At 39.4% G+C, this 15,847-nt stretch overlaps 1 protein-coding gene across 3 annotated transcripts in view; it reads left to right on the top strand.

Moving 5' to 3' along the window:
* igsf9a (immunoglobulin superfamily, member 9a) overlaps nt 1–9,008 on the top strand; it is a 64,366-nt gene extending 55,358 nt beyond the window's left edge. For all 3 annotated transcript variants that reach the window (XM_023399458.2, XM_087172073.1, XM_087172072.1), the window contains one exon: nt 115–9,008. In XM_023399458.2, coding sequence (XP_023255226.1) covers nt 115–278 — 164 coding nt within the window. In that variant the 3' untranslated portion in view covers nt 279–9,008. The remainder of the gene's footprint in view (nt 1–114) is intronic.
* Nucleotides 9,009–15,847: the final 6,839 nt, after the last annotated feature.

The raw sequence follows: 15,847 nt of genomic DNA, 5'->3' as shown, positions 1-15,847 counted from the left end.
TGGAGGGGACGAGACCAACTGGGCGTAGACATTTAATGAAAGAACATCTGCGGTAAAATATCAGAAAAAGTCAAAGATAATTTCACAAGTTTCTTTTTTTTTTTTTACCCACAGGCCTGCTTCCTTCATTGAATCTGCCGAAGCCCGCTCCATGCTGTAGCCTTCCCAGCATGCAGTGCTCCACTAAGGCACTGAAAAATTGCACTCAGCTGTCTTTGCTCTCAGGGCATCAAAGCAGCTGCTCTGCTGAGCCAGAACCAGACACTGTGCTGTTCTGACAGCGCCAGCCTTCGGCTCATCTCACTAGTGTGTCCTTTCACTTATTGACTCGCATCACAAGGCAACAAAAAGTGCATGTAGCAGAAAGTGAGTTTTTGTCTGATCGATGGTAAATTCTTTTTCAAACCAAAAAAAAAAGAAAAGAAGAAGAAGTACCAAAATAGCTTTTTTTTTTTTTGCGTATTCTCTTTGGTCTCTTTATTAAGTTTCTCTTGAAAAATCATATGGGTCTCAGTAAAAATAATTCAGACACAAAATCATCCTTATGCAAAGCTTTAAAAGTTGTCTTCGCATTGTGACCAATGATCATCATCATCATCATCATCAGGCTTTTGGACATTTCTTCCGAGACAGTCCGCCAATCTGCCGATTACAAAGCATTTTTCTGTGCCGATGGTTGCACCACGGTCTGTGGTGAAATCTAATATGCATTCATCATCCAGGGACGACTCCTTGGCCACACGAGCAAAAAAAAACATCTCTGTCATCGGCAAGTGACTGGATTAGGCTTTGGGTGATTGCGCTTTTCAATATCATCAATCACCACTGAGTTTAACAAAAGAGATGTTTATGAAACGCCAATAAATAAAGAAGATAGATAGAATATAAAAAGGTTATTTTTGCTACACTGTTACTGCTTTGCTTTCGTGTAACACTGTTCCTCAAAGTGTAATTTCCCAACAGAGATCATTATCTGCTTTTTTTTGTCCTTAAAATACTGTGAATTTTTTTGGACTCCAAACATCTACTCAGTCTGGATGAAAGCCCAAGTTTTCTCTCCAGGCATCGTCTCCTTGTTCACTGGAGCAAGACCTCTAATTATGTTGGGTAATTGAAGAGGGTCAAGTTAACTTGTCGGGCTTGTCCTTGTTTATTTTTCATGGCCATGAGGGGAAATTTATTTTTTATTTTGACTTGAATAGACCAGTGGGTCAATTCGCTGAATGATTGCAGCTTTTGGGTTTTTTTTTTTCTTCCAGCAACCTGCTTCACACTTACACTGCCATTCAAAAGGCACTTGGGAGATAACAGTGGTGCTTTTAAGTGGCACCAGTTGAGTGGTTAAATGGCTTCCTTGTGGGATGGTACGTCAACACATCCTCCGAGGGCTCGGGTAATAATTCAACATTATTGTCAGATTGCGAGTGCTTGGTCACATCAGTATTTATAACAGCAAACATTCAGACCAGAATATGCTCATTTCAATGGGATCCCTGTGATGGATTCACTCAGAGAGGTGCTTTATGTCGTGCTCATGTTATATTGGAGTTAATGTAATTACCAATTTCCATCATGTAAAAAGCACTGTCGTCATCATGCGAGCTTTGATTATAATTTTTTATGAAAGACCTGATATATCTGCCATTAAAGAGGCAGGCGCAAATGCTTCACGTCAACTAAGCTCTGTTGTTGTATGTGATTAAACTCAACTTTAATTGATGGGTATATTGACTGTGCTTTGGATTTTAAACTCTACTGTAATATATAAACGCTCTTTATGTAAATTGAAATCTTTCCCATTTCCTCCATCCGTCCCATAAGACATGTAGCATTAAATCTCGGGTGACTCCCAAATTTGTGTTGTTGACCATTTGTAAACCATCCTGACAGCGCTGACCTTTGAGGGAATTGAAAGAATAGGAGAATCCGAAATGGAAGAAGCCATCCTATTATCTGTGTTGCACCACTCACTCAGGGCAGTTTTTTTTTTTTTTTTTTGTCATACAGTAGGCGAGCTAAAAGGCAGCCAGAGAGGCGGGAGGGAAATAACACTCGCTCACACAGCTCTCAACACTCGATACAGAATCTGTGGGGGGACAATCTACCAGGGGCTGTCATACCGTTAACTAGGTGTTTGCTCCTGGAATGACAAAAACAGCCTGTTGACCACACAGCACTGTAGATGAGTGACCTACTCTGCCACAATATACACTGTATATTTAAAAAAGAGGGCTCATTAGTTACAGTTATGACCCCCACAATAAAACCCTGTTCTACTGATTTGCCACAAACAAAAACTAGCTACAGCTAACGGTAAGCCACTGCCCTGTTACTGTCACTTAACCAAACTCCCAGCACCAGCTATTTAACAAGAAAGTGCAAATGAATTTCACCGTGCTACTCTCTGGTTTGACTGGGCACTCACATATGTGAAGAGTTTTGTTTGTTCTAATGCATCACAGTGGAACACAGGTCACTTTGTTTTCACTTTGTATCCAACGTATTAAGAATCAAAAAGTAAACACTCATTTACAAAAGCAGTCAGACCCTTAATTCAGTTCAATCAGGAGAGACAAACGGGGTGAGGTTGTGTGAAGTTTAGGAAACACCCCCCGTGAAAACACCTGAAGTCAGCGGATTAAAAAAAAGAAGTGGGGTGAGAGAGTAAGAGAGCGAGTGAGAATTGTGAATGAATGAAGTATAAAGATAGTCTTCCTGATTGAACTTATGTTGAGCTTCATAACTTTGGCAGCATTTACAGCTTTGAATCTTCTCTACGAGTCTGTGCAAGCTGTGCACATCTGGATTTAGGCAGTTTATCCCATTCTTCCTGGCAGATCCTCTCAAGCTCTGTCAGACTGGAAGGGAAGAGTCTGTGAACTGCCGTCTTCAGGTCTCTCCACAGATGTTCTATGAGGTCTGGGTTTTGACTGGGCCAGTCAAGGACAGGAAGCTGTATGCTACAGGTCATGGTCATACTGAGAGGTGAAGCATTGCCTCATTCATCCTTCCCTAAATTCTGACTCCATAACATGGTGCTGCCACCACCGTGCTTCACTGTGGGGACGGTATTAGCCTGGTGATGTGCAGTGCCTGGTGTTCAGCCGACATAATGTTTGGAGTTCAGTCTCATCAGACCAGAGAATATTTTTCCTCATGCTCTCAGAGTCCTTTCAATGCTGTTTGTGTAAAGGACATATGACAGCCGGCCTGGAGTTTGCCAAAGTGGCTTCCGTCTCGACACTCCACCATAAAGACCTGATTTATTGAGTGCTGCCGAGATGGTCGTCCTTCTGGAAGGTTCTACTGAGGACTACTGAGGCTCTGTTAGAGGCCGTTGGGTTCTTGGTCCCCTCTCTGACCAAGTCCCTTTTTGCCCGGTTGTTCAGAAGAAGAGTCCTGGTGATTCCATTTCACAAGCATTGAGGCCACTGTGCTCCTGGGAGCACTCAGAGCTTTGACCTTATATACACATCTGTGCCTCTCTAAACTATGTCTAGTCAGTTCAGTTTACCACAGCAAAATGTTTCAACACTTTTGTAAATGTAATTACTTTCTAATTTTTTTTTTTTGCAAATGTATTAAACATCAAAACACTCTTTCTAACAAATGTAGACTGATGGGCAAAAATAGGAAATTTTCTCTACTTAAAATTAAATCTCTAGCAATAAATTGTGCAAAGAGAGAAGATTTCTGCATCTTTCTGAAGCCACTGTATATCCTGCATTGTGATACACATTGACACTGAAAGCATTCATTTTCACTAAGCCATGCATCCCAGTGCAGATTTAGATGGTTCCTGTTAGTTCTGGTGGATCAACCCAGCAACTATCCAGGCACAAATCTGCCACCACTGCCCTAAACCTTCTGTGAGAAACATGTTTATGCCTCGTGCTCTCTTTTCTACATGAACAGTGGAGGAAAAAGGAGAAATGCTTGCAGCTCTAGCTCAATGCCTTCACATTAGTCAACCAAATAATTAACTCAGAACTGTAGCAGAGTATTGTGGATATCCATTCTATAATTGAAATTCACTCATAGAGGCCGCATTTACTGCAAATCAATGTTTCACTTCTGTAGAACATTTTCATTTTCTGGTCTACACATATTGTACCTTGAGTCTATAAATGATCAAACCCAATGTGCTGCTCTAGGGATTTGTAGTCAGCACTACTTTTTTTGCCTATGTTTTTTTAAACTGAATGTAAATATTGTGCTTCCAGTATATCAAACACACAAAAGTATATGGAAATATTGTTTTTGTATACTGGATATAATGCTTTTAAAGAAATAATTCCACTCGTTTTTGAAAGCCAGGGTTAAAACCCGAACAACAGATTCCTTCGGGGAACTACACTGTGTTGTATGTTGAATGCTCTTGAGGATTCACTCATGAAATGTTCTTGCAGAAAGTGAAAAACACAACGTAGACAATATAGAAATGTGGATAAGCTTCCAAAGAATGCAACAACACAATGGAATAAAATATCACAGAGTAAACCTGTTCACACAGAGGTGTGGACAACGGGGAGGGCTCATAAAGATGATTGTTATACTGCTACCTTTTTCAGTTATTGTGTGTACTTAGGGGGATTAGCTTTAAAGCAAGCACACTTTTATTATGCCCATTAAGCGGTGAATGAATTATTTGCAAATGCCAGGAAGTGACTCTCAAAGCTAGAAACTAATCAAGGTCTTATGAATGGAAATGTCACGTGCGAATTGAAGAGTGTAACCATATGGTGCGAATACCAGGGTACCTCGGTAAAGTTCTAAACCCGCCATAATAAATGAGTAAGGGAAGTCTTTATGTGTGTGAATGTCAACAGGTCAACAGGCTTTATGTGATTATAACATGCAGAATGTTAAGTTAGCGAGTTTTTGGTTTGTTTGTTTTTTTTTTTTTGTTTGTAGAAAAATGGAAACAATCCCAGTGAATATTTCCGTCTGCTGTAGTGTCGTTATAAATCACCACTAGGGGGAGTTCTCAGATTGTATATATAGCAGCTTTAAGGCTCGTCTTTTTCAGTTTTATTCTTACCTGTAGCCGTACCAGTTTAGACCGATTGCAAATCAAATTCTACTCTATCTCCCAATGTATTCAAAAGCCATCTTTGCTGCTGCAACTCTCATAGCTAAATAATGCATCAAATAATAAACAGTAAATGCTAAATAAAAAATGCAAACAAGCTGCCGTTGCACTAATCCCTCCACAAAGTTTTAATGATCAGAAAGGTTGACCTACAAATTATATTTTAATACTCACACAATACACAAATCTCACCCCCATGTTTGTATTATTAATTCTGTTAAAACCAGATTTTCATGCAGTTTTAGGTTTAAAACACTAATTAATTCCCAGATTTTTAAAATGTCCTGAGAATGTTCTTTAAATGTTAAGTATGTCTCTCCTTTAAGTATTCATCACACTCTTAATAACCTCAGATAATGTGTTTTATTAGGACTGAGTGGAACTGACAGAAACCAAATAGCCCATTAACTGTCCTGAGATAACGGTTGAAATGTTGTTCAATCCTCACTGGTACAAGTATGTGACATCATCGTTTTCCAATTGAGCCCCGCCCACTTCAAACCAGTGAGAAGAGCACAGAGAAAAAAGAAAAACAGAAATCTCTCAATTGACCGTTTTACCTTTGAAAGAAAATAGTGTGTTGTGATGTAGCGCCCCCATCGCTCATTGCAATAAGCTGATTGAGAGGGCCTTCAAAATAGAAATGCAAATAACGAGCTCATTCCATTGTGGTATCCTCCTGCTGGATTATATTAAGTTATTGATGGACAACAATGAATCAGCATCTCTTTTAACTTGAGAAAGTCTTAAGAATATTGGATTTATTAACCGCTTGATTGTATTTATTTTATACATTTGTAGGTGAAAACAAACATTCGATGCTTGTCAGAGAACTTCGGTAATAGTTTGTCTGCCAGTCTTTCATGGCGAGAACAGACACTCTCTCCCCACTCCGCTCTTTTTACACTGTGTAAACCAATCTGTGGTGGTGTACAGATATACAGCTCCATCCTGCTCTTTTGACACCGAGTGGGCAGCTGACTTCATTGACTGATAAAATACTTGTCTTACATCTGAACCAGCTTCCAATTATACTAATGGTGTGAGTACAAGAGCAGCAGACAACCCCCATCCCTGAGAAAATGATCAGAGGTAACGTCACAGTCATCTTTATTAATCTTCTGCAATTCCATTTATTTAAAATTTTATATCACTTTGACAGTGATTACTGGGTGGGACAAACACGTATTTCTTTTCTCTGGCTGTGGAGTAGGCTTTTCACAATGCCGAGAGCAAACACTGAATGAAGTAATGACTATGTCCGAGTGGCACGGGCGCTTCAGCAGCTTATTTCAAAAAGGTCAACACTGGCAGCGTTCAAATGACAAAACAGTAGGTCACATCAGCAAGTAACTTTTTTTTTTTAATCTGCATGTGTACATGGCATGAATTGCATGTCATTTCTTTTCTTTCTCTACAAAAGGTGACACAATCACAGCTTGAGATCACCTGTATATACAGAAGTTACATAATACTGTATGATTCTATTTATGGGTTGATATCACTTATAGGCTCCTATATCATTAAGAGTTAGCTTAAAGTTCCTCGCCTGACATTACAACTAGAAGACGTATCAGAACGGTAAGCTTTTTAAAAGTTATTTGTTGATGTTGTTTGCGAGCTTGTAACTGGCAGTGGCTGACACAGTGTTAGTGGTTGTGCTAGTGCTAACTCTCGCTCCCTGCTCTTTCACCGTTCACCGAAACCTTGTCAGTTCAGTGTGTTTCCAGGTAGTTGGATCTGCAGTAGCAATAAGTGGAAGGTGATTTTGAATCTTGTGTGACAGACTCAGCCACTAGCAATAAAACTGGTGTGTTAGTTAGTCACAGAATGTAAAAAAAAGACTGAATGGCTGTAGCTGAAAAGTGCTGACCATAACGAGCATCAAAAAACGGGGTCTTAGCTCGGAAAATGTGAGGCAACATGAAGGGAGTCGCTCGTCGTGATGAGCCTACAGAGAATTGCCACCTGAAATCTGCAGCTCCTTTCAGCTTTATGTAGCTTTATAGTGAGTTTCAGCTCATTGTTTGGTTGTCAGGCTGGAACATTAACTGCTTTGGTTCATTCTCACTGTTCTCGTAGCATAGTTTTCAGCCGCAGCTGTTTTCAGCAACAACAAAAAAAAAAGAAAAAAAGAAGCTATATAAACCCATTGTCCATTTCCTGCTGCAGCACCAGACAGCAGACAGACACAGTTAGCGACTAGCCGGTGAACATAGTGGAGCATTATTTAGCTGCTGAAGAGCCAGATATTTCCCCCAAGAGACCACAAAAAGAAAAAAAAAAGGGGGGGGGGGGGACTGAGCTAATAAAGAGTAGATATTTGGCACTAACCTTGCTCCCTAACTGCTGGATGTGTAAAATAAGCAAAAAATAATAATTTTTTTTTTGGAGTAGAAAAGCAAAATGACATGATTGTCACATTGGGATAGATCATATACCTGGGATTAAACAACATCAGCAGTTACTACAACATTAACATTATTCATTAATTGGACTCGTGATAGATTTCTTGCAGACATTCATAATTGTTTCTGTGTTATTCCAATCTTCAAGAGGGCTACAGCAGCTATTTTATCTTGCATGACAAAGAATGAGGATGGCAGGTAACGCTTGTTGCTGAGTGTAAGGGGCGCAGCTATTATCTCCTGCCAAGTGTAAAATTAGAGTGATTATCAGCAATATTATTGTAGAAAAATGGTTGGACGTGGATAATTTAAAGATTGAAACCCAAATGGGAGTTTTTCAGTCAGTCTATCTGCACATCCACAATTCAGTCTGAGAGGCGACTATTCACAACATGTCAGCGAAGTTAATTACTTCAACGGATGCCTCCCAGCAGAGTGTGGAATAATAGCATCAGGGGGTGTGTGTGTGTGTGTGTGTGGGGGGGGGGGGACTTTTCTTCTGTTGTGGTTTTATAGAGCAGCAGAATCTTTCTTAACCCCTATTTCACTTTAATTAGGCGTTTGCCCAAGAGACAGAGTTTTTGAAAAACATCTGTGTTCTTGTTATCCCACGGGCAGTAACCTTGCAGTGAGGGGTTTCTTCTTCTCTCAGTGATTCCACATCGTGTTCATCCAGAATTGATGACCTTATTATAATGGGTGGTTGTAGTGTGTCCTTGAGAAACCACTCGTACAAAAGATTATTGAGCCCAATTTTACACCGCGCCTGTTGACATTATGAAGCACTTTTAATGATTTTGATTTTAGGCAAATAGATTCAAACTAAGTCTCTTTTCATTACCTGAAGAAGCTGTAGCTTAGACCTTTGAGGTTTTCTATGTCCGTTTTTTTAGTATAAAGGAAAATATAGGCTATACATATATTTTATATTATTATAAACACAAGAGAATATATACAGATTCATATAACAAAAATCAACATATATTTGTGAGTACTGTTTGCTTTTGTAAATTATAAAATTATGTATTTGCTTTGTTCTTTATTCTGTGAAACTAAGAATATTTACAAATATAACAATTTATTGACACAAAAGGAGCTCATCAATGAAGAATTATAGTTTTTAAACATTGGTCCAATTTTCAAGTTATGTTTTATAATGTCAAACTTTAAAATTTGTATGTAAACATATGATTTATGATGACGACAACTTTAGTGTATTAGCCTTTCCATGTTTTATGTACTTGTATTGAGACAGTTAATATAAATCCTACTTACTGTATATGCGCTCCCTGAATCAGGGTCTCCATTGTTTGAACAACCCATGTACAGCGATACAAGCCTCTTTACATGATATATTTGTAAATCTCTTTGATCCTTCACCGCCTCTTCAAAGTTATCATCTGTTTTCCCAACATTAATCATCATCAGTTTAAAGCCCGGCAGAGAATCGCTGTATGTACTTATTTTTTGTCTTATTTTAATAAATAAACCTGAACCCAGTTTCTTGATTTCCCTGCTTCTGTCACTTCACGGGTTCTTTACATTACATATGAGACACCAGATGAAGGGAGTTCACAAGCATTGATCTTATTCTCCTACGCCAAAGAGGTAATGCGAATACGTAAACTGACTGGTATTCCCCGTTGCTCGTTTTAAGTGTTTTGCATACACAAATACTTTCTAAAAAATCAATGAAACTTCGTTGATCTGAACCATTTGAAAACGGAGCTATTTTAGGAGAATGTAGTTGCTCACTGGCATAGGAATGAATCATCAAAGTTCATTTTCAAACTGTAAAACAAATAGAAGTAACATGATGAAAAAAAAGTTTCCAAAGAGGCAAACTGATGCTTTCTGAGATTATGGTTTTCATTTTCATCAGCGTCAGATGACACAGCTTCTTTTTCATCTGCTTTTCTCCGTCTCATTTGGATTGTGATCGTGACTGAGTGTGACGATCATGGACACTGGAGATGGTCTGAATTCACAGCATTTAATCTACTGTTCGTCAGCAGGTAAGTCCTTTAACTGGCATATTAAAAATATGCTCACTTCTCATTGGGTGGGACGTGCAGAGCATAAAACGCCAGTAAACACACACACACACACACACACACACACACACACACACACACACACACACACACACACACACACACACGTAAGCACTTTTCATTCAAATAGCAATAATGCTCTAAGTGACAGGCATCATTTATATTAACACAGAGTGAGTATTATATGGCAACGCTGTGAGTCCACAAACTAAAAAGCTTTGTGAAGAAATGAAATATAACCATCATTATTACTCCTACCATGATTACTGACTTTTTCTTCATTACAGTGATGCATAATAAGCCTCTTCAGGCTGTGCTCAACAGTTAGGGTGCCTTATGTGATGCCTGCACAACCTCTTTGTTGTTCTAGAAATCAATTTGACGCTCACGTCTATCAAGTAATTCAAGAATTGCGCTACATGAAAAGGATTATTTAGCCTGTAATTTTCACAACATGAATTTCAAATTAAAAGTTTAGAACATGAACCCCCCCCCAAACAGACAAACACACACACAATAAATGGAATTTAAAAAAAAGCAAACAAAGAATAAATTGAATTGCTCATAAATAATCTACACTTCCAGTGGGGTTGAGTGGGCTTTTTCACACTTCCTCTGTAATTATGGCAAACCAGGCAAATGTGTTTCTTAATTATAGCACAGCCAGACAACAATGCAATAGATCAGTAAAGGGGGCTGACTGCTGTGTCTCCTATAAGAAAAGAACACTTGAGTCAAGGTGCAGTAACTAATCCTCATAATGACCATAAGATATTTAGCCATATACATCTAAATACCTTCTGTATAATATTTTCTTAGTGAAAGAAATCACATTTCTAAGCTTTTGTTGCATTTCCTGTGTAGTAACAGAAAAAAAAAAGTCTACAATAGCTTGACTTATTATAAGTAACAGAGATATCACGCTCAAGTGAACCAATTTGGACCAGGTCCAGTCCAGTCCAGTCTGGGTCAGTCGGGCTTGACCGTCAGGAGATACAATCTCACACCGTGTTTTGTTCGAAGATCTGATAGTTTGCCTTCTGGTCCAGTCGCAGTCCATCATCCTCATTAAGCTTAGTGAAAATTTTTTGGATTTGAACAACTGGAAATGAGGCCAACATCATCACAGGTGTTGACGGGATCATTAATAATACTTAAAAAGAGCTGTCATCCAGGTTCCAGTGCAGAGCCGCAGCTCAGCGGGCTGCAGCTCTGCACTGGAAGTTCACCTTGCTCTTACAAAGGAACTCACCTTCAACCCTGTACATTTAAACTTTGTACGCAGTCATGATTCTCTATTCAGCCCTGCCTCCTCTGCAAAAACTCACTGTGTCTCATTCAATTTTTCTTTCAATATCCACTCCTAGCAACTACAACATGATTCATGTTTTTAGCCATGCTTGAAGCATTGCTCCAGGGTTGAACTATTGACCCACCTCTTCGGTCCACAGTGAAATATCTCTACAACCCCCACGAGATGAGCTGTCCTCATCAGGCCAAAATTATGTCCAGTACTTCTGACCAAACCCTGCAAAACTAAGAAAACTTTAAGCTGCACAACATGCTAAACAAAGAACATCTACTTTAGCACAGTGTAAGCATGTTAGCTCAACACTGTGCTAAAGTAGATCCTCACAGAGTCGCTGGCATGGCTGTAGACTCGTATGGTACCCGCTCAACTTTGGTTTTTCATCAGGCAAAGGTTGTGGATAGCACCTGGCACCTGGTGCTCCTTTTGGTATCACCTCCACCGAAGGGTGATGTGAAAACATGGCAGACTAGCGACTGGCCAGAGAGAATCACTACAGCATCATAAATGTGTGGACATTCTGAAGAAACCCACCAAGCAACTGTGCTGTCTGCTGTCCCCAGACTGCTAAAAATAAAGGGGATCAATAGATTCAGGTGATGATTTGTGGTGGGTTCGTCACTATGAGCAAGTGCCTTTTTACGTTTTCTCATTGTTTTTAAATTGTCATTTGATACATTATTACACAAGTTTCAACTGTGGCTGCTGAGAAAGTAAATGCCAAGTACAGGAGCCACTTCTTCTAACGAGCACAACGAAGGGCAACCCCCCCCCAGGTCACACAAAACCAGCAACAGAAACCTCTTCCCCTGTACCTGTTTGCACCATGACAACATCACGCTTCATGGATCAAAAAAGAAAAGAAAAAGTTGCCAGCGAGCACAATCCAAACATATTAGCAAAAGCAAATTTACAGAGAACAGGGTTACTCCACTTTAGATGAACCTTCCCTGAGTTTCTTTGCTTCTCAGTCCAAATTTAATCTAATTTAAATTAACAAAGAAAACTGTGATGATGATCCACTTCTGTTCAGATACACTTGAAAATGTGTGTTTTTTTAGTTTTTTTTTTTCTTAGAGACACAAGTATACACAAGTATGCACAGTAGACACTGTATTCACTCAGTGGTTTATTATGAACTCCTCCCTGGCTTTAGAGTCCCAGAAAATGTGTGTCTTGGTGGAAATAAATCATCGTATGTGGGTGTTTAGTATTCACAAGTTTCAATAATCCTCAGGTCTGTTCCCAGCTTAAGGTGTTACCGTGATCCCACGTGACGTCACTCCCATGACTGCTTGCCCTCAATCAGATGAGATGGCTGCTGCCTGGAGCTGTTTATTTCATTCAGTGCAGCTTCACAACATCACATGTCCACACAATCTCCATATCACACCTGTTGATTCTCCTGCCTTCTAGATCCCTCAAAGTCCCTCCGCTAGCAGACATGGAAGCATGCGTGAAGAGATTGTCCTTGACAAGTAGTCTGACTTTGGCTGCGATATCCATACTGTATAATGAAATGTTTTTTTGTTTTTTTTGAGGGGGGGGTTGGTTTCAGGCGGTGTCGAACAACAACAACACATTTACTCTCCTCAAAGACAAGAATGCCACATGTTAACAAAGTGATGCCAAATGTGACAGAAAAGAGGGAGTGCAGAGCTGTCAGTGCACGCTGTCATCCAGACACTAACGACAAGCAAAATGTCCTGCAGGAATGCACAAAAGGCATAGCTTGTTTGTTGCCTCATACTTTATAATTGCCAGTCTGGGGGATGAAAACACATCATAACCTAACATTTTCTAGGATTTCTATCAGACTTTTTTGATGCGGTGTCTGAGGCCTTAAGTAAAAAAAATAAATAAATAACGATGATGACAAAGTAAATTGTTTTCACCAATACAGTCATCAGGAGGCTATTTTACACAATGGATGTTCACTCTTTCAGACAAATAGATTATTCCATTAGTCAAATTAATTACAAATGGGTTAGTGGGGTCGATTGTGTTGGCCAACCAACAAATCAGATAAAAAAGTGAATGCAATCAGTCTAGTGTGCCGAAGTCTATAGAGTTTAATTCATCCCAGCATAGTGTTGTTGTTGTGTTCTGTTTTCTAATTTTCCAACATATATAAACTGTCCATTTTCATTTGCGTTTACACGTTTCTTTTCTTTGGTTCATTGTCTTCCTGTCTGACATTTGTCACTGGTTGTTAATGAGTGTTCACACCTGTCTGATGTTCTTTCCTTCTGTGACATAGGACTTGTTCTTTCCATCTGTCCATGCTTAGTGCATCTGAGTTCGTCCATCACCTCTGATGGTGGAGTTTGTCCATCACTTCTGCCGTTGAGCTCGCCTCTCCTCTTTTGTCTTTTAAGTGTTTTGAACACGTCTGTCATTTGAGTTTGCACGTCACTCGGAGCCGCTGTCAGACAGAGAAGACAACGGATGTCAGTCCATATTACATTACAGTTTAGGACATCAGACACATACAAAAGACCAGTTTCTTGCATATGCTATTGAATCAGATTACAACACCACTCTTTTTTTGTATAAATGTAACATCAAAGAGGGAATTCTGAATGGAGACCGCTGCGACTACTGCATGTCACAGTTTGCATAATCTCTACTAGTCAAAGTTGGTTCATGGTTGTCCTCATCTGCACTATAGCTGGCACTGCTCCGCTGGCTGAAACAGGGACAAAAGCCATTTGGCACCACTGATAGATAATTCATATGGTGCAGTGCTACAGGATTAAACTTAGGAACCACTAATGAAATTGAGCACAAAACTTTGTCAAGGCTATTTTCAAAAATGTCCTTGAGCAATCAAAGTCACAATTATGACAAGATGGAGAGTGGGCGCATACATGCTTTTATTAGAGCTTCTCCAAACCTTGATACTTTCCTTACACAAAACATTACTGTTATAATTGATAACAAACAAGATAACAGCAAGGAACCTAAACCTGTAAGAATGGCTAGACTGTAAAATGGTGAGCCCATTGTCTGGCCCTGTCAGTTGGCCTACTTTTTCTTTAACTTGACAGATAAAAAATATGTTTTGGGGGTTATTGTACTGTACAATCTGAGACCGCACTGAAAATCTGAATCTCTTTTCACGCAAACGTTAAAATAATCACAAAGTCTGAGGATTCAGAAACATTTAAAAGCACAAGAAGTTATGTCATGTGAAATGAAGAAGAAAATATTTAAGATTCTGCACTATTCCTAGGTCAGAATCAAATTTAAGCAAATTTAGGGCATTGACCAACTTATATCCATTGACGCAAGCATTCACATGATACTCAGGTGGATCTGATCTAATCATCAGAGGCTCGTTCAAGTAAATCAACTTGCATTGTTCACCTGTTATAAATTCGGCTGTACCTCAAGTTTCCAAGATATCATAACTAAGTAAAAGTGTCAGAAATTGAATTGTTATTCTAGCTCATCTGAAGGTTTCTAAGGTGCATGAAATTCTAAAAACAGGATCAGGCAGACATGTTGTGACCACACCATCAGAAGATCAAAACATCAAGCTTAGTTCCCTGAGCGATAGAAAAGCAACTTCATCACTGATAGAAAATTTATCAGAAAAAAAAAAAGAAAAAAGGAAAATAACACTTAAATCAGCAAAAGAAGGCTCTCTTTGTAGTGGTCTCAGAAGGCTGGTGGCACTTTCAAAACCACTTCTCAGTCAATCAATCAATCAAGGCCAAATGCAGCAAAACAGTGGGCTAAGAAATACAATATATTTGTGAGTTGATAGCTAGAAAAAAAATCCTATATATTGTATGTTTGAGATTCATGGCAGTAACATAAGGTAAGGAAGAATGAACAGGAGAGAGAATATTACCGCAGTGTATCAAACCAACAGGGAAATATGGTGGCGGGAATATTCAGGTCTTAGGGAGTTTTGTCTTGACTTCACCCTGACGAAGGAGAAGTACCGCTCCAATTGTCAGTGACATGCTACACCCTCTGGTTTGCGCCTTTGTGGAGAATGATTCATACTGAAGCATGACAAAGACCCCAAACATCTTAAAGCTTAACAAGGAACTACTTGAAGACCAAAGAGGACCAAAGAGTCCTGACTGTCATGGACTTTCCTCCACATTCACATCAACTCCACTGAACAATTATGGGGGAATTTGTAGGTTTTGCAGAAACTAATAGAGTCCATGGAGGCCAGCTCGAGTGCCTGCTGTCATTAAAGCAAAAGGGGGACATACCAAATGCCAAGATATTGTGAAATTCACGAATGTTTTCAGAGACTCAATTTTCTCACTCAATTTTTGTAGCTGATATTATCATTTGAAATGAAAAAAAAATGACTCCACTGTCTTCACCATCATTATATCATTACATATTACTGTATAGTTGATAATAACAAGAAATTGGGAAATCATCCTGGGGCCAGAAATTGTGTTCTGAATCATGTTGCTTGTCATCATTCATTATCATAAATAAAAGTCAATAAACAGCCGGTAAGAAGAGCGGAGAACCTAAACAACACCAATCACAGGAGACCCGAAATTAAGATTCACAAAAACCAATTAGGGAAAAGGGATGGGTATAAATGACATCATCAGTCTATAACAAAACTAATAATAGATCAGCTTGGGCCTCACGACAGTCTAAATTGAATGAAAGCCTTTGTTCCACCTTTTCTCTCTCCGGAGCTTCATATTCATTCCCTTGGGTTCACAGTGATTTGCAAGAAGAGTGACCTGGAGCCTCAGCAACAGGTGAATTTTCTTGCTCTCCACTTTGATTCTGTCACAATGACAGCTTGTCTCACTCCCTGGAGGGTCGACAGTTTAGTCAGTACCTTGAATCACTTCTGTCATGGGAAGCTTATGACTGCTCACAAGTTCCAGGAAGTGCTGGGGTTGACGGCAGAGGCATCAGTGTTGATTCCTCTGGGCCTGTCAAGAGCTTGTCCCCTTCAGTGCTGGTTCAAATCTTTTTGCTTCCATCC

Source organism: Seriola lalandi, unplaced genomic scaffold (assembly GCF_002814215.2).
Source record: "Seriola lalandi dorsalis isolate HSWRI2012SDOR001 ecotype SW California unplaced genomic scaffold, Sedor1 jcf7180002051954, whole genome shotgun sequence".
NCBI classification, from domain to species: domain Eukaryota; kingdom Metazoa; phylum Chordata; class Actinopteri; order Carangiformes; family Carangidae; genus Seriola; species Seriola lalandi.
This window is presented reverse-complemented; position numbering and strand designations above follow the sequence as displayed.